This window comes from Mus caroli, unplaced genomic scaffold (assembly GCF_978045245.1).
Source record: "Mus caroli unplaced genomic scaffold, Mus_caroli_1 scaffold_18, whole genome shotgun sequence".
Taxonomy (NCBI): domain Eukaryota; kingdom Metazoa; phylum Chordata; class Mammalia; order Rodentia; family Muridae; genus Mus; species Mus caroli.
Window position 1 is genome coordinate 73,782,208 of NW_028227273.1, and position 19,539 is coordinate 73,801,746.

At 36.2% G+C, this 19,539-nt stretch overlaps 1 protein-coding gene across 2 annotated transcripts in view; it reads right to left on the reverse strand.

Annotated features, from left to right (window-relative positions):
• Positions 1–19,018, reverse strand: part of LOC110283711 (vomeronasal type-2 receptor 116-like) — a 37,764-nt gene extending 18,746 nt beyond the window's left edge. The window contains exons 1-4 of one of the 2 annotated variants that reach the window (XM_085832793.1): positions 18,670–19,018; positions 2,602–2,896; positions 1,477–2,268; positions 586–801 (exon numbers count right to left, since the gene is read on the reverse strand). In XM_085832793.1, coding sequence (XP_085688919.1) covers positions 586–801; positions 1,477–2,268; positions 2,602–2,896; positions 18,670–18,890 — 1,524 coding nt within the window. In that variant the 5' untranslated portion in view covers positions 18,891–19,018. Of the gene's footprint in view, positions 1–585; positions 802–1,476; positions 2,269–2,601; positions 2,897–15,567; positions 15,698–18,669 lie in introns of those variants that run through there. The other variant, XM_085832794.1, reaches the window with a different exon arrangement.
• Between the last annotated feature and the right edge of the window lie 521 nt (positions 19,019–19,539).

Below are 19,539 nucleotides of genomic sequence, written 5' to 3' on the forward strand. Positions count from 1 at the left end.
TGATGGCACAGTGTTTGGGAATTAAAATGTCATAATGTTTCCTCAATTCTAGGTTTCTAATTTTACTTACTGATAATATGTATGGAGAGAAACATTTTCTTTTTGTTTCCAATGCCTGTCTCCAGTATGACCACTTGTTTTTATGCTTCTATCCTTGATAGACTGATATTTGTGGAAACATAAAGCAAAATATAATCTTTCTTCTAAAAGTCATTTTGGTCATGGTTTTTGACCATACAACAAAAAATAAATTTTGATATTGTTTCATGATATTAATACCAAATGAGAAATTTTTCTCCAACACATGAGTCATTTGGAAAGGAAAATTTCTTCTTACCATATGTCCCATCCCTACTTTGTGACAAATGGAGGAAAACAAATCTTCATATGAGTTAACAATAGGGGACTTATTGAACACTATTGACATGAATCAAGGAAAATGAAAAGCCAGCATTCTAGTCTTACTTAATGGTATTTCATAATGATACTGGAAGTGCAATGAAATTTGAGTCAAGCATCATTATACAAGAAAATGTAATTGTTTTGTTAAATAAACACAAAGCACTTAGATAATATATAACCCACCTCTGAAAATATTTCTGGCCATTGAATCATCTGTTCAGATAAAGACAATTGTTGACCCTGGGGAGCATTTGCATAAAAGTTTCCTATTTTCACTTTTAGTCCAAGACCCTTTGGTAAATTCCAGAGGTTAAGAATGTCATATTCAGCATCTGTTGTCTGTCTCCAGTCTAAACTCCTGTTGTCTCTCACCTCAATGTCCTTCAGGAAAGTGTTAAGCTGAAAAGGAGACATAATTTTATATTACATTGTGACAAAGGGGCAGAACAGAACGTGGGTTTTGAAATGTTTCTGCTATGAACAACAAAATCAATGAAGATTCTAGTAATGATAAGAAAGTAAAAACCTGACTGTTCAGTATAGCATTCTGCTTCTGAGTTATTGATCTTTAAGTGAAAACTATGAACCAAGCTCAGGGAATCAGTCAATGACAACTGGCCTATGAAAAGATCAACTTTTTTGAAACCTAGCCTGACTCATTTGCCTTTAGAATATCTTCATAGGTCCATTGTCTTAAATGAGGGTGGTGATATCTAGAAATTAATTAAAAGTCTTTGTGTATATATAAGCCAACTGATATTGTTTCAATTTAATGTCCCTGTTTTAATTTCTCTTTTAACAAATAAATAAAGCATTGATTTTATTACACTCAGAAGATTATATAGTTAAATGACATGAACTTGATTGTGACTAAGCATATTCACTCCTGGTATGTTGAATGCCATTTTACAACATCATACACTTGAAATTACCTTGACTTCTAGGTAAATTTAGAAACAAAAATTTCTGTGACTGTGGACAAGAAAAAATGAATATTACAATACCGAAGTTAGTGTTGGTGCAATTCTCATATGTCAGAGTGCTGTTAATAAAATAGAATAGGAAGGTATTTACCTGCCATGGAAAGAACTCCATCCCTTCTTCATTTTCATATGGTTGTGTTTGAAGTTGCTGAAGTCTCATCTCATGGAGGCTATGAGCCACAGCGTACACACCATTGTAAATACTTGTGCTCTCTTCGCTCATGACCACATCAAATATCTGACTAGGTAACATATCCAAAGAAGCATTTGTTTGACAGCTGTCCAAAACTTGACAATTAATATCAGAAAATGAGCACATGAAGAACAAATACCACATCTTAGGGAGATAAATGTCTTCTGGGTATTTTTTAGGATTAACTGTTCGAATAAATTTGGTAAACTCAAAATTCTCTCTATAATTGTGCTTAAAAATTAAACTTCCATGGAATGAGTCTAACATGAAATGGTTATCATATTCAATAATATGGGGTTCAATGTTCATGACCCAGACATGCCATGTCAGTAACCTTTGCCCAATATTTCGCATTAGACCTTCTAGAGAATCAATGTCACCATAAATAATTATTATGTTAGTGTCATCCATATTTTCCCAGAATTTGACAAAAGATGAAGTCCATGTGGCAGGGATCATTTTTACAAAAGCCGTACAGATCCTTTTTCTCTCCATCTCCTGTCTAAAATCTGATAGAATTTTATTTCCTTTGTGGTCATCTGGGAGAATTAGACCAATCCAAGACCACCTAAAATGAACCATCAAAGAAACAATGGCAAGTGAAAGAGACGTGTCCTTGGGAGCCATCTGGTAGAGAGAAGGATACTGACCACGGTCACTCAAGAAGGGATCATAAGGTCCAAAGGTAATCTGAAACAAATTGAAAAGAATAGGAAGAACATTAACATCAAATCAAATTTCTTTCCTGAAGAAATAGATAACAGGAGATAAATTTAAAGGGACATTCCATTTACTACATTTTATAGAAAAAAAATTTAAGCCTGTAAGTTTCAAGGACTTACTTCGTTACATTTAATACACCATCCTTTTTAATTATAAGCAGGAGAAATCTGGATTGGACTCCATGTGTCTGCTTGTTGCTTTGATATTTGGATAACTGATCAATCACTACTTCAGTTTAAAGACACCTATAATATGAAAAGGAGAACTGACTTTAAATACCCACGATCCAAATTTTCTTACCTGTGGAAATCTAAAGAGTTGAAGCAATGTCCCAATTTGGGCAGATGTTATCCATGATGTTCCTGTGAGTGCAGCAGTAAAATTTCTCTTTTTACAATTGTAATTAGGTAAAACCTTTCTCTGCACATGAGCTGTGAGCCAAATAATAGCATTCATAAGTGTTTCCTTCTCAGTGAATCTGACATTGTAGAAATCAAATCCAAGAGATATGTTGGGTAAAAGATTTGGATTCCCATTGATCTCCTCAATGGCAAATAGCAGAGCCAGAATATATTGGTAGTTCTTAAAATTATACCTGTGTAAGTGGCATAAAAACACACAAGAGGACGATCATATATACCACACACATCCACATATTTAGTACAGTAAATTTTATACTTCCTCTTTTATTCAATAAAACATGTATTTTAATTTCTTCACCATCAACAGTGAAATAGATTATGTAAGTGTGTTAGTATTAGGCAAGATTTTTTACCATTAGTACTCATTAATTATAGATCCTCAAGGCATATATTACTTATATTTTATAGGTTGATTCTTTACACATTCTGTTTACAAATCAGGAATAATTTCCCCCAAATAGCAGATCTGTTGGAATCTACATCTTTGGCCTTCTGGAGTCTTCAATTATGAAAAGCCACTATTTTATTTTCACTCTAATCTCTTTTTATAAATAATATCTTATTTAAATAACATTCCAAAGTTAATTTCATTGCATATGTGCTCATGGTAGCTATTTTTGACATTATTTTTTGAGTGTGGCAGCATAAAATAGTGCAAAATGCATTTAGTCCAATTTAATACTCTAAAACAGCCTCAAGATTTTTGATGTCTGAAGCTCAAACTCTTTTCTGCAATATCTGCAAACATGTAATGTAATCTCCTGAAAAATAAAAATAAAAAAATAGATCACATACTTCCAACATATAATGGTACAGATTTTCAATACCATTTCAAAAGAAAAAGAATATAGTCAGAAAATACAGGACCAAAGCTAGATCAAAAGCAAGCTGAGCAAACTCCAAATTCTGCATCTACATGTCTCATTTCAAAATGGTCTTTACATCTCTGATTTTTTTTTTTTTAATCTCTGTTGACTTTAAAACAATTCTTTCTCTTGGGCTTTTTTCATTCCCTGTTAGGAGTGCTTCTGGGCAGTTATACCACAGGACTGGCAACTTCAACATCATGAGGCAATCAAGACTTCTCATATGGAGTTTGACATAATGGCTCCTCAATGTCTCCTTGTACAGACATCCTTTGTTTTAATTTTTAATATTTTTTATTACATATTTTCCTCAATTACATTTCCAATACTATCCCAAAAGTCCCCCATACCCCCACACACACCTCACTACACACCCATTCATATTGATTTGGCCCTGGCATTCCCCTATATTGGGGAATATAAAGTTTGCAAGTCCAATGGGCCTCTTTCCGGTGATGGCCGACTAGGTCATCTTTCGATTCATATGCAGCTAGAGACAAGAGCTCCAGGGTACTGGATAGTTCATCATGTTGTTCCAACTATAGGGCTGCAGATCCCTTTAGCTCCTTGGGTACTTTCTCTAGCTTCTCCATTGGGAGCTCTGTGATACATCCAATAGCTGACTGTGAGCATCCACTTCTGTGTTTGCTAGGACCCGGCATAGTCTCACAAGAGACAGCTATATTTGGGTCCTTTCAGCAAAATCTTGCTAGTGTAGGCAATGGTGTCAGCGTTTGGAAGCTGATTATGGGATGGATACCTGGATATGGCAGTCTTTAGATGGTCCATCCTTTCATCACAGCTCGAAACTTTGTCTCTGTAACTCCTTCCATGGGTGTTTTGTTCCCAATTCTAAGAAGGGGCATATTGTCCACACTTCAGTCTTCATTCTTCTTGAGTTTCATGCGTTTAGCAAATTGTATCTTATATCTTGGGTATCCTAAGTTTTGGGCTAATATCCACTTATCAGTGAATACATATTGTGTGAGTTCCTTTGTGATTGTGTTACCTCACTCAAGATGATGCCCTCCAGGTCCATCCATTTGGCTAGGAATTTCATAAATTCATTCATTTTAATAGCTGAGTAGTATTCCATTATGTAAATGTACCATAATTTCTGTATCCATTCCTCTGTTGAGGGGCATCTGGGTTCTTTCCAGCTTCTGGCTATTATAAATAAGGCTGCTATGAACATAGTGGAGCATGTGTCCTTCTTACCGGTTGGGACATCTTCTGGATATATGCCCAGGAGAGGTATTGGTGGATCCTCCGGTAGTACTATGTCCAATTTTCTGAGGAACCGCCAGACTGATTTCCAGAGTGGTTGTACAAGCTTGCAATCCCACCAAAAATGGAGGAGTGTTCCTCTTTCTCCACATCCTCGCCACCATCTGCTGTCACCTGAATTTTTGATCTTAGCCATTCTGACTGGTGTGAGGTGGAATCTCAGGGTTGTTTTGATTTGCATTTCCCTGATGATTAAGGATGTTGAACATTTTTTCAGGTGCTTCTCTGCCATTCGGTATTCCTCAGGTGACAATTCTTTGTTCAGTTCTGAGCCCCATTTTTTTCATGGGGTTATTTGATTTTCTGGAGTCCACCTTCTTGAGTTCTTTATATATATTGTATATTAGTCAGTTATCTGATTTAGGATAGGTAAAGATCCTTTCCCAATCTGTTGGTTTTTTTTTTTTTTTTTTTTTTTTTTTTTTTTTTTTTTTTTTTATTGATGGTGTCTTTTGCCTTGCAGAAGCTTTGCAGTTTCATGAGGTCCCACTTGTCAATTCTCGATCTTACAGCACAAGCCATTGCTGTTCTATTCAAGAATTTTTCCCCTGTGCCCATATCTTCTAGGCTTTTCCCCACTTTCTCCTCTATAAGTTTCAGTGTCTCTGGTTTTATGTGAAGTTCCTTGATCCACTTAGACTTGACCTTAGTACAAAGAGATAGGAATGGATCGATTCGCATTCTTCTACATGTTAACAACCAGTTGTGCCAGCACCATTTGTTGAAAATGCTGTCTTTCTTCCACTGGAAGTTTTTAGCTCCCTTGTCGAAGATCAGGTGACCGTAGATGTGTGGGTTCATTTCTGGGTCTTCAATTCTATTCCATTGGTCTACTTGCCTGTCACTATACCAGTACCACGCAGTTTTTATCACAATTGCTCTGTAGTAAAGCTTTAGGTCCGGCATGGTGATTCCACCAGAGGTTCTTTTATCCTTGAGAAGAGTTTTTGCTATCCTAGGTTTTTTGTTATTCCAGATGAATTTGCAGATTGCACTTTCTAATTCGTTGAAGAATTGAGTTGGAATTTTGATGGGGATTGCATTGAAACTGTAGATTGCTTTTGGCAAGATAGCCATTTTTACAATGTTGATCCTGCCAATCCATGAGCATGGGAGATCTTTCCATCTTCTGAGATCTTCTATAATTTCTTTCTCCAGAGACTTGAAGTTTTTATTATACAGATCTTTCACTTCCTTAGTTAGAGTCACGCCAAGATATTTTATATTATTTGTGACTATTGAGAAGGGTGTTCTTTCCCTCATTTCTTTCTCAGCCTGTTTATTCTTTATGTAGAGAAAGGCCAATATCCCTTATGAATATTGATGCAAAAATCCTCAATAAAGTTCTTGCTAACCTAATCCAAGAACACATCAAAACAATCATCCATCCTGACCAAGTAGGTTTCATCCCAGGGATGCAGGGATGGTTCAATATACGGAAATCCATCAATGTAATCCAGTATATAAACAAACTCAAAGACAAAAACCACATGATCATCTCGTTAGATGCAGAAAAAGCATTTGACAAGATCCAACAGCCATTCATGATAAAAGTCTTGGAAAGATCAGGAATTCAAGGCCCATACCTAAACATGATAAAAGCAATCTACAGCAAACCAGTAGCCAACATCAAAGTAAATGGTGAGAAGCTTGAAACAATCCCTCTAAAATCAGGGACTAGAGAAGGCTGTCCACTTTCTCCATACCTATTCAACATTGTACTTGAAGTCCTAGCCAGAGCAATTCGACAACAAAAGGAGATCAAGGGGATACAAATTGGAAAAGATGAAGTCAAAATATCACTTTTTGCCGATGATATGATAGTATATATAAGTGACCCTAAAAATTCCACCAGAGAACTCCTAAACCTGATAAACAGCTTCGGTGAAGTAGCTGGATATAAAATTAACTCAAACAAATCAATGGCCTTTCTCTACACAAAGAATAAATAGACATCCTTAATATAATCTTGATCTTAGCAGATGTCCTTAGTAACAGTGAAAGAGTCCATGACCCCTTTATTTAATCCTTGACTATTAATTCTAGAACCATATGGCTGAATCTGCCAAGTTAGGTTGCATGCTTGGGCTGGAACATGCCTCTCTCATAAAATTAAATCTTCACAAGTTTTCTGTGCTTGTTGCATTCATCTACCTTCTAAATTTGGATATCCTGTAACTCAATCTGTAGACAAGACTGGCAGTCATATACTCCTTTTCACCAATTGGAAGCATGGCTGTGTGGAATTTTGCCCTGAGATTTTCACTCCCTTTATTCCATTTAGCATCAGGCTTTCCCTTAATCTTTGTATGTGTTTAAACACAGAAATTAGCTGAATGCCAGATTTTAGTTCTATTTTTCACCTTACTCTGTATGTTGTGTATTGTTTTTTTCTGAGCTTTGTATTTTCTTTATATGTCTTCATATTCTTAAACTCTAATGACCACTTGCTATTGTCAATAAGAGGCTGTGCTGAGATTTCCTTTGCCAATGTAATAAATCTATAACAACACGTTAGCTTCAGGCAAACTTTTTGAATTAGGTCAAAATGCAGCATCATTTTTTTCTAAGATATCTCAAAAGCAATCTCTAGGAAACATACTGACATTCATCTCCTGTGTGTCGGCTTGAGCCAGAAATAGAGAGGTCAAATTATAATCAGTAATACTTTTTTCCACATTCTTTCTTGGTTGGCTCATACAGTATTTCACTGCTTTCCAAAAAAAAAAGTCCCAAAGTCCATTTTCTCCAAACACTTAAATCAACTTCTGTCTTCCTTCCATTTGTTGGACATACAGTGGCCATAACAATTATTATGAAGGAAAACATTTAACTGCACCTGACTTACAAATTCAGAGATCTTGTCCATTACATCCTGGTGGGAAGCATTTCAGTGTTCAAGCAGAAATGGTGTTGGACAAGGAGCTCAGAATTCTACGTTTTTAACCACTGACAGCAGAAGTGAAGAACTTGGGCAAAATTGAGATTCTTCTTCTTCTTCTTTTTTTTTTTTAAATATTTTTTATTATGTATTTTCCTCAATTACATTTCCAATGCTATCCCAAAAGTCCCCCATACCCTCCCCCCCACTCCCTTACCCACCCATTCCCACTTTTTGGCCCTGGTGTTCCCCTGTACTGGGGCATATAAAGTTTGCAAGTCCAATGGGCCTCTCTTTCCAGTGATGGAAGAGTTCTAATCAACCCCTGCCTAGGGAAAAACTAACTCTAGCAAAGCCACTACTACTCTAACACAGCACTCAGTATGGAAAAGGCATTCAAACACATGAGATGCAGGTTTCAATTTCACTAAAGGTACACAAATATTGCTATTTTATAACTTCTGAAAGAAAAGTCAGGTTTCTTCAATAATGTGATTTCTTTTGTGTGTTTTTGTGTTTGTTTGTTTTTTCTGTTGATAACTTTAATGTCAAAGCTGGAATAATTTTATAACATTCTGTTTCGTAGATGTGAGTCACTCTTGCAATCTTGAGAGTTGGCAGCTCAGCAGTTAAGAGTACTCATTGCACATAGTGAGGTTAGTTACCATCACCCACAACGGGTGGCTCACAACCACCTTACTCTAGATCTAGGGTATTAAACCCTCTTCTGGCTTCTGCTGATATTATACACACACACACACACACACACACAAACACACACACACACACACACACACACACACACACTCACTCACACACACACAGTTACTCCAATATCCAGCCAATATGCCAGGTGGGAATACCAGGACATGGTAACAAGAGAGAGCTTTGAGGAGCTAACCTACCACACTCACTAAATTGTTCTCTCTGTCACTGTAGAGTTATGTTTTCTAGAGTTTTATTTAAGTGCAGTCATTCAGCATGTACTCTTTTTGATCTGCCTTCATTCACTTAGCTATTTATTCTGTTGCATTTATTAATTATTCATTTTCATTTTTTTGTGCTTCATAGCTATTTTACATTTTAAATTAATTTATTTTTTGCACTCCATATTTTATTTTCTGGCCCCACCCCCACCCTCAGACTGCTTCAAATCCCACACCTTCTCCCCACTACTAGTCTCGTGTGGATACCCCCAACTCTCATCCCACCCGACCTATAAACTCCCTGGGGCCTCCAGTCTCTTGAGGATTAGGTGCATCATCTCTGAATGAACACAGACCCAGAAGTTCTCTAATGTATGTGTGTTGGGAGCCACATCTCAGATGGTATATGCTGTCCGTATGGTGGTCCAGTGTTTGAGAGATATCAGGAGTCCAGATTAATTGAGACTGCTGGTTCACCTACAGGATTGCCCTTCTCCTCAGCTTTTTTCAGCCTTCCCTAATTCAACAGCAGGGGTCAGCTGCTTCTGTCCACTGGTTGGGTGCAAGTATCTACATCTGACCCTTTCAGCTGCTTGTTGGGTCATTGGAGGTCAGTCATGATAGGTCCCTTTTTGTGAGCACTCCATAGCCTCAGAAATTATATCATTAAGCCTTTCAGACATGGAGGATACCTGGTTGGATTTCTGCTTAGTAGGACCAGGAGGATTAAAATTTATGGCACCCCCTGCCTTACTGAAACATTGTTTGCTGATGTGTCAAGGCTTATTACTTGAATAATTTTGTGAGCCATGCTGATTTACTAAGTTATTTTATTCTGTCCTTGACTAGTATGATTTTGGATAGTGTTCAGGCCTTGTGCAGTTGTTGTGTAATGGGTACAACTTAAAAATATGAAGTAACGACCTCAGCAATGCTTTAAATTAATTTCCACATTTTTAAATTGTCTTTAGAGGATACTGACAAGCACTGTAGCATTCTCAAATGTCAGATGATTTAAAACAAAATCTTTGGCTTCAGAGCCTCTATCACCTGAGCAAAAGAGTCCACAAAATATTTTTTAGTTTCTGTAAGATATTTAAAAGCCTTTTGGTATGTGTATCTCTATTGGACAAGTATCTCTATACTTCTAGAGCTGCAGCTTCTATTTTTACTAGAACTTCCTTTGCCATTTTTTGGTGAGTTTTTTCTTCAAACCATTCCCCCAAACCCATAAACATTTCATATATTAATTCTTTCATTCTCATCTTTTCTTTTAGACATCTTACATAACTCTTTTTGAGCCAAATTATTATATGTATATATTCATTCACAGTGAAAATTCATCTTCAGTTATGCAGGCTCTGGCTATTTTAAGTTAATCATGAGGTGTAATAAGCAATTTAAATCAAAAGGGTTCCCATAAGGAATCCTTATCGTATTTGTTATTCTTCATACTCACTGGGAAACAGCCTAACAGTTACCCTGATGCTGAGTCTGTAGTATACCAACAGCGAATCCAATATACCTCTTTGATTTCTTGTTATGTTTTCCAGGGAGTATTATGAAATGACTTATATATAAATGCTGTAGAGTAGGCCACTTATGTTTATATTTTGTTAATTTCCTTTATGAGTCAGTTTTCTCCTTTGAAGTTCATTTTTCATTTTTTGATTTATCATTACCTTCTTTTGAGCTACTTTTCTCAGACTTTTCTGTCAAGGAATAAACATTTCTTGTTCTTAGATGCTGAGCGAGACAGTAGTAGTAGAGTTCCCTCCCAAGGAGGTGACTAATATCTCCTGAGCACATATGGCTTTTTTGTCATCTGTCAATGCCTTCCTGAGCACATTTCAAATAGCAAATGCTATAAGGGGCATGACAAAATGTCCATTCTCTGTAAAGAAATTTTTAATATTTAACCCTGTCTTATCCCATGTATCCATATCTAACATTCTCCTTCCATGAAATCAAGGACTGACCATGTGTACAAAATGAAGAAAGTCATTCAGCTGGCTAGTGCTAATCTGTGGTCTCCCCTTCCCCAGCATGGAACCTGCTTGCTCAAGGGTGGAGCTTCCTGCTCATTCGTCCTGCCACGCCTACTGCTGGACCCTGTTGCTTTGCTGCTTGGAGGCACACACATGTTCGTCCTGCTACTGGACCCCGAGTTACTTGGCGGGAAATCAGGTTCCCTCCCCCTTCCTTTATAACTGAGTGTCTGAAAAAAGTAAAATTGAGCTTTGATCAGAATGCTGTCTTAGCTACATTTCTTTCTCTTGCCGCCTAGCCCCTCTTCTCTTCCAGGTTTCCAAAATACCTTTCCAGGCTAGAACCCAGGCTGTGATCTGCTGGCCGGACACAACATTTGGCGAACCAATGCGGGACTGAGAAACGGCAAAGGATTTTTGGAAGAGACACTGCTGGTTTGGAGCTCCATGGAATAATTAAAGGATAAAGGAAATTCATACCGGAGAAGGGATGGGCTAAGCTGAGACAGCGTTAAACCCGAGCGCTGGTTCACTTAGGTTCAGCAGTGAAGCTTAAGAGGAGCTGGGCTAAGGCGGTAGGCTGTGGCTCGCAAAAGCTACATTGTTAGGCGTGAGAAAGGAAAGGGTTTATTAAAAGGAAATTAATAATCAGGCGGATTGCCGCAGTTATAAAAACTGCATCATGAGGGAGGAAATTGTCCCAAAAAGCAGAGAGAAATTTCAGGAGTGCCATACTTCGTTCTCTCTGGGCCTTATAGCAGGAGTACTCTGTCCCCTTTTTGTGTCTTGTTTAATGTCTGGTACACCAATCTGTTCTCGTGTTCAATTCATGTATGTTCGTGTCCAGTCTGTATGAATGAATGTTCTATGTTTTATGTTGGATAATAAAGATGGTATAAAAAACTTTATCTGCAAAGCCAAGAGCTGCCACGTGTTTCAGCCAGAAACCAGACATGTGGAAGGACGGCCCCTGCTGGAAAAATGTTCGTTTAAAAAAAAAAAAAAAAAAACAGCAAGTGCATAGCCTCTTAGTTTTGGAGTAAAAAATCTGATAAATGGTTCATGATTAATGTGTTCGACAATGGTAAAGTGCTTTTTTATTCTATGATTGTAGCTACAAAAATTAATATTCTCTGATTGGTCTAAAATTAACTGCTTCATTTGGTTCTTTTTTATTAAAAATGTGCTCTACATGTTTTCACATTCAGCTCATAAGTTGTTGGTTAAGATTAATAATTGTTACATTGCTACAGATGGTTAATGTTAAATTTGATAACTCAAGTTTAGAGTCCTTCCGACACATGGCCTAAGGCAGCCCTAAAGGCTGGGTCTCTAAAGATATTTCTAGTTTAAATAATGATTAATGTGGTTCCTATCCTAAATAGTAAAATTTAAGATAAGATTTAAAGCAATGCCTCTTTATTAAAGCATTAAAGCATGCTTTAATAGGTATTCATAGGTATTAATTGACATCTAAACTTCATAATATGATAATAATGCTTCTAATATTGATTTTAAAGATGATAAATTGTTTTAAACTTAAGTTTTGCTTTCCCAAAGTTGTAGGTATTATCCTAACCTTGCAAAAAAACTTAAAATTTATGGTTAAAACTGCCATTGTTCCATTGACTGCAGCTTGCAGTTTGATTTCAAATTTAAGATTGATGCTCAGATTAAAAAGTATTTTATGTTTGAGTCAATACAGGGCTCTGGGCAGCCCCAGAGCGGCTTGTGGCCTTTCTTTTGTTTTGCAAACAATGCCTGAAAAAGTTTTTCCCTGTGTTCAAAAAAATTTCTTTTTTACAGTGTTACAGATCTATTCAGATGTTTAAAATAATGCTTAAATTCAAAGATTTTTGCTTCTAGTAAACTGGTAATCACTAGAAAATTTTGCCTCTAGGTATGGCTAATATAGCTTTACATTATGTAAGAAAAAATTTTATTGTTTCTGCTTCTATACAAGAAACCAAAAGTTTTAATCTTTCAGTATATATTGTTTCCTAAGTGGAAAGTATTTTATCAACTAATGCTTCTCAAGGGAAGTTTACCTTAAATCCTTGCTCTCACCCAAAAGATTCAGAGACAGTATCCTTTTATTATTTAGGGTTTTAGTTTACTACAAAAGGTTTTATAAAAAATAAAGAAAGCTTTTATAATTGTTGTTAATTGGTAATTAAAAATTAGTTGTGCCCAAGACAATTCTTTGGCCAGAAAAAACATTATTGTAAAGTCATTTTTTCTCATCCTCCCAGCCAATCGTTGGCCCACGTGGGCCCAACTAGCTGCTGTGGGGCAGAGTCTTAAGACACACAGTTGCCCCTGTTCCCAGCACAAATAATCTAGTTGTGTGCTGTAGATGGTGTTTTAAAATGCTAAACATTCAAACCTTAATTTGTATATTAATAGTCAATGCCGTATCTCTGAGCTCTCAATTGCTTAAAAATTGTTCGTCTCTCAGATACTCTTAATTCTCAAATTTACAATTGCTTATACATATTTCTAGGTAATAAATAAATAAATTATACACGTGTGACTCTTAATAACTTTTCAAGCTTTCTAGTTACAACCGCTCCTTAAGAAACATGATTGAAAGTGCAGTTAGTCACTGCCCCTTTACAGCCAAGTATTTAAAATGTTTTGTCCAACAAGTTATTAATTCAAAAGGTTAGATATTGTAAAATTTTAAACTTTAACCTCTTAAAAGACAAAAGAGAGAAATTGTATCCCCATATATACTATTTAGTGCATTTCCATGCACACTATTTAAATCATACCTTTATTTTCAAATTTTGAGATTAAAATGTCAAATTTAATAAATGCTTTTTAGTATCTTAAAAGGGTCTACTTATTGGCTTATAGATTGATCCTAAAACAGCTACCTTATTAGAAAAGGGAAAAACAGGTTCTCTCCACAGAACGCTACAGAAACATATTAGTAATTCGTGTGCTGAGCTGACAGGTAAGTTAACTCAGTGTCCTGATTAAAAGGACTAAAAGATTAAATTCATGTTTTAGATCCATCCTTGCTTGTCATTTTTCCAGTATAGACTAGCTTCTAGCCTTTTAACTTTATGGCAATAGTTCATCAAAGACTGTATATTCAGACTTAGTAAAATTAGTCATTTAATAGAGTCATAATGATTTTTCACTTTTCTTCAGTGTGACCAGCCATTCTAACTCAATCTTAGACTGGTCTAATATTCAGTCCAATTATTAGAGATTCCTATATTCTAAATTACCTAGCAAAGTTAATTCAGAACATATCCCCCAAGGTCACCAAAGGCTCATCTTGCCTTCACCTTATTTGTCCTAAACTTGTTGCGAACTGACATTAAAGGTCATTCTGCAGCAGATCGCCATTGGCATCCAGTTACTTCTAATTCTTATCCATTGGTAAAATAAAAGGATCCCCTGACTAACGAATGGAAGGGTCCAGATCCGGTTCTAATCTGGGGAAGGGGCTCGGTTTGTGTTTTTTCACGAGATGAAGATGGAGCAAGGTGGCTGCCAGAGAGCTTAATTCGTCAGATAAACACAGATCCTTTCTCTTCTCATAAGAATCATTCTAAAGACTAAAATTCCTCTTTTGCTTAGAATTCAGCTGGAAATGGAAGCTCCCAGAAATGCTGTTTTCCTCTGAGCCAAATCCCCCACAGGAGGTCGGAGACTAGCTTTAGCTATACAATTTGCAACTGAATAAAGTACCTGAACTTCCCCCAAAAGAAAATTTACATTACTAATTCCTCATTGTCTAGATCTCTTTCTTTTTTCAAGCAGGTCAATCTACATTCTCCCGCAGGACCTGCAGGTGTACCTTCCCCTCCCCCAAGAGCACACAGGTGGCTATTACTATCTTCCTTTCAAAGACATTCCAGCACGTGGCTTTCAGTCTCAGATAGAATTTAGATTTACCAAGAGAGCTAGGGAAGTAAAAATTTCTAATATTTACAGAGATTAGTTCTTATTTTGATAGAGATGGACTTAGTCCCATAGCTGGCCTCTGGCTTTTCACCCTTGCTGTTATTGCAAGGTGTCCTTAGTTCCTCAGGCTATGGGAATAACAGGGATGAGGAGGAAAGACTTCCAGCTTCTATTTTAGCCACAATTCGTGGTGTTACTAATGACATAATTCTTGTCTAGGCATTGCTAAATCTGAGGTTGACAAGTCTCCTTTAGAGACTGCACAGGACTCAGAACTGCGCATATTGATTCATGATCATATGAATACAGTATGTCTACTGCTTGGCGCAGGAGATTACTGCAGGGGAAGGTCCAGCTTGACCGTTTCTGAGTTCCCTGTGCAACACACCTGGTTTGAAGGAGGTTGGTATCTGATTCCAGCTAAAAAACAAAAATACCTAAGGCACTGCCTCCCCTCCCCAAAAGATACCAAAAGCCACAGATGTGGGTTGTGATAACACCCACGGGAGGAATCGGGTCAATGTCCACCCAAGCCAAGGTTAAAGGCCCACTCATCTACGGATGAGAAAATCATTTGATCACCTCAGTTAAGCGTTGCCTTATTAAACTTAATTAATAGGGGGGAGAGAGGTTGGAGACCTTACTGTCGAAAGGGCAAGCCCTTCACTGCCTCCCACCCAAATAAAAAAGCCAATTGGCCTTGTACTAAGGAGCCAGTCTTACCCCTTCTCCCTGTTTCCCCGCCTGTCATCCAAAATTGCGGAGGAATATCAACTCAGTGTTATTCTTAATAAAGCATATTTCAAATTTGTTCAGTCAAACTTAGCTAGGGTTCCAACGCCCTACTTAAAATGCAACCAGGAAGTTACCTATTCAGCACTAATTAGCATTATAAAGTCAGAGCCTACAGCTCAGCACTATTCTGTTAGTGGTTCACTAGGATTATAAGGACAGTCTTAGCCAGATACAGCTTACCATTAGAAAAGATAGGGAATCCCACGGAAACAGGTTTTTTCTTTATCCCTAAGAACTCAGGCAGAACTATTGAGCATAGATAATTTTTCTGCCTCAGGCCAGCCCTTTCTTTTTTTCCTTTTTTTGTTAACAAATGGGAGGAGATGTGGTCTCCCTTTCCCCAGCATGGAATCTGCTTGCTCAAGGGTGGAGCTTCCTGCTCATTCGTCCTGCCACGCCTACTGCTGGACCCTGTTGCTTTGCTGCTTGGAGGCACACACATGTTCGTCCTGCTACTGGACCCCGAGTTACTTGGTGGAAAATCAGGTTCCCTCCCCCTTCCTTTATAACTGAGTGTCTGAAAAAAGTAAAATTGAGCTTTGATCAGAATGCTGTCTTAGCTACATTTCTTTCTCTCACCGCCTAGCCCCTCTTCTCTTCCAGGTTTCCAAAATGCCTTTCCAGGCTAGAACCCAGGCTGTGATCTGCTGGCCGGACATAACACTAATCTTATATTTTTTAAAGAGTATGCTTAATAACCTTTTTAAGGAACTTTCTGTCAAGTGTCCCTTCTTGAGAGATACACAAAAAATGTGCCCAATCCAGAGCTAAGAGGCTCCTGACCTAAGATTGATGCTGATACCTCCCAACAATCTGCATTGCTGAAATTCAAAGAGAGAGTGAGATCAAATATAAAGCCAATTAAGAATCACAATATAGTTAGGAGTGGAGCCATACTCATTGCTAATATACATGAGGGAAAACATGGTAAAAAGTGGAGGGGGAGGGGAAAGGAGGTTTTTCAGAAGGGAAGCAAGGAAAAGGAATAATATTTGAAATGTAATAAAAGAAAACATCTAGTAAAAGAAGAAAAATAATCTAGAATGGCATTATCTAAATGAGAAATGTTCTAGAAAATTGGCTTTTATTTTAATATGTAAAATTGCTCACAATGGTGCATAGCTCCAGTAAAATAATAAAGTCTACTAAAAACAAAATTGCCTAGAATTGAATTCTTGTGACACATCAATTTTATCAAGATATAAACAGGAAAAATTGAATATATTTGATGAAATTAATTTTGACATATATATTCAAATCCATATTTTACTTGATGTGAAGGAAAATATTTCACTCTCATAAACCCCTAGAGAATATTCGTTTGACTTTGAAATATTCAAGATAAGTCAACAAAAGGATTGAATATTTTGGCCAATAATATGGCTTATACATTTCAGGAACTTAGTGCTGGTCCTGGGGACCTGATCTTGATTTTAGCACAAACATTACAGGTTGAGAACATTTGTTTGAACAGTTTTACCTTCACCTGCAAATGTGGGCTATATCAAAAATATGAACATACATGCAAATAATGGATGTCACTACATGTTTGAAAAGACTGTACCATAAATGTGACCTTAAAACAAGCCACTTTTCTGTTAAAATTATTCCATACTCATAAGGAACACACTATATAACAAATGTGACTAATACATTATAAAAAAAGCTACTGAATTTAGTCATTAATTTAGCTTATGTTTTTCTGAGTTTATGCAAGTTCAATGTTTTTCACAGGAATCAATCTTCTTATTATAATGACTAATAATAAAAAAACATCTTCTTATTATAATGACTAATAATCTTCTTATTATAATGATTTCATACATATCAGGAAGTACAGTCTTTTCAGTGAAGGGCTTGCTGCTACACAAAATAAAGAGAAACACATACCTATACACACTGGCATATGAATTGCTGAGAGGAAAAGGCACCAGAAAAGTGGACTTAAAAGGAACATTAATTTGAATGAAATAGAAGAGTCCTCACTCAATAACCAAATTTGTCCTATCTACTATGCAGATGAGAGAATATTATGATTTCTTAGAAATATCATGAAATATTTTATCCAAAGAACCAATTTTATATAGCCAGCCATGTTTGATATGTTTAAAAATTCACAATAAATCTGATAAAGAAATAAACCATTAAGTTTTAATTTATGTATAAACAGTTTTATCCTCCATTTTCTTTGATTTAATGCCTTAATACCTCAAAATATTTTACCAAGTACAGAGTATTGTCTCATAGAGGATAATTCACTGTCACACCTACTTGGTTTTTTTTTTTTTTTTTTTGACTATTATTTTGACAAATTCACTTTTAGAGATTCTAAAATTTTTTCATCTATATCTTTTGGTCATTTTCCACTTGTTGATTTCTAACACATTTCTTCATGAATTCACAGGCATTTCCAAGTGATATTGTTTATTTCCATGCCTTACTGCCTATACCCTCATAGATATAAGAAGTTATTCTTGGGAAATGAAGGTCTGTTTGGGGTAAAAACATCTTATTTACTTTATTTAGAAACATACATAAATATTTCTGTCCAACTCAACATCTCCTGCCTGACACTATTCATTAACCTGAAAGCTAAGAAACAGCACCAAGATGAAGCTCTCATAGTCACTATGTCTTGGTAGACACATATAAACAAACATGAATAGATATTGTAAACCAGGGTAGTAAACATGTAACCACTTGAAAGCTTTCTGAGAAACAAAATGAAATTATTAAAAAAACACTTATTAAAAAAAACATGTTTTATAGTAAAACATGAGATAGATGAAATATTCAAGGAGAACAAAAGTATTCACAATGTCTAATTGTGACATTCTTAGCTCTGGAATCAGCTGCATGTAACACACATGGCCTCTTCACTCAAGCTTCACAACAAACACTCAGAAATTATTGCACTCAGTAACATCGTCTAATATTGCAGGTACATTCAGGACTTTCAAAATGCTATGGAAAAGTTCAGGCTTAGACTAAATCTTCCTCCTTTGAAATCATAACACTGAAAACTGTCTAGACATTGTGGCATAACAAAAATGGCAAATAAGAGTTTATAGTTATCAATCATTTTAGTGAATACTAAAATGAATACAGTCAAAGTTACCATTTCATTTCCTCCTGAGTGTGGAATTTAATCCAAAAGGAAAATAAATTAATGAAAACATTTTAGAAACTCTAAGAGTGAATTTGTCAAAAAATATAAGTAAATCTTAATGCCTATAGCCATTAAGTCATAAGAATTCCGAACTCGAAAAAAAATGTACTCACTGTATGTAACCGTCCAAATATTGGTATGGTATAGTTGAATGAGGCATTTTCTTTTCAGTGTAGAATGTATGAACAGGGAAAAAGGCACCAATCATAACATCTCCTTCATGGTGAAACTCTTCAGTGATTGCAAAATAACATCTATTGATATTAAACTTTAAAACAGAAGAGACAAATTTGGGAATTTGCAAGAGCAAGAAGATAAAAATACAGGAGAACATCCTATTAGTATATTGGTCTCTTCAATGCAGAATATACAGCATCCAGTAAAAATATGCTTGGTTCATGTTTTTGTGACTATGTGTGTTTTGCATTTGTTGATCACTCAGTTTGACACAAATATTCCAACGGTTCAGGAATGCCATTGGGAGTTTTTAAACTATCCTTTCCCTTGAACTCTGCTGCTGAGGCCCTTAATGAAGTGAAAAACAATTTCTGAAATATGTTTGCTCATATTCTTCTCTATCCTAAGGCACTATGACTTCAGCAAAGACTACAAATAACACTAGCGCAGGGTTTATCTTCTCTTGGGATGAATTGGCTAATCATATGAATCAAGAAACTTTTAATAGGAAAAACAATTTCGGCTAATCCCCACAGTTTGCATAAGATTAGGCCAACTAAGTGAAAAAGGGAAAGGCTAAAAAGAAAGTGTAGCAAGTATAACCACCCCAAATTAATGTATTACAGAGATTTAGGTGGCAACTAACGTGTAAATTATGGAAAAAACTTCCAATCAGTTTACACAATATGCATGGGTGTAGCTTATCCCAACATTTCCTTCTTTAGTCCAAGAAAGGGGCTTTATCTGTAATATCTGTAAACTATATAAAATAAGAAATCTTATTAGAACTGTGAGAATAACAATTA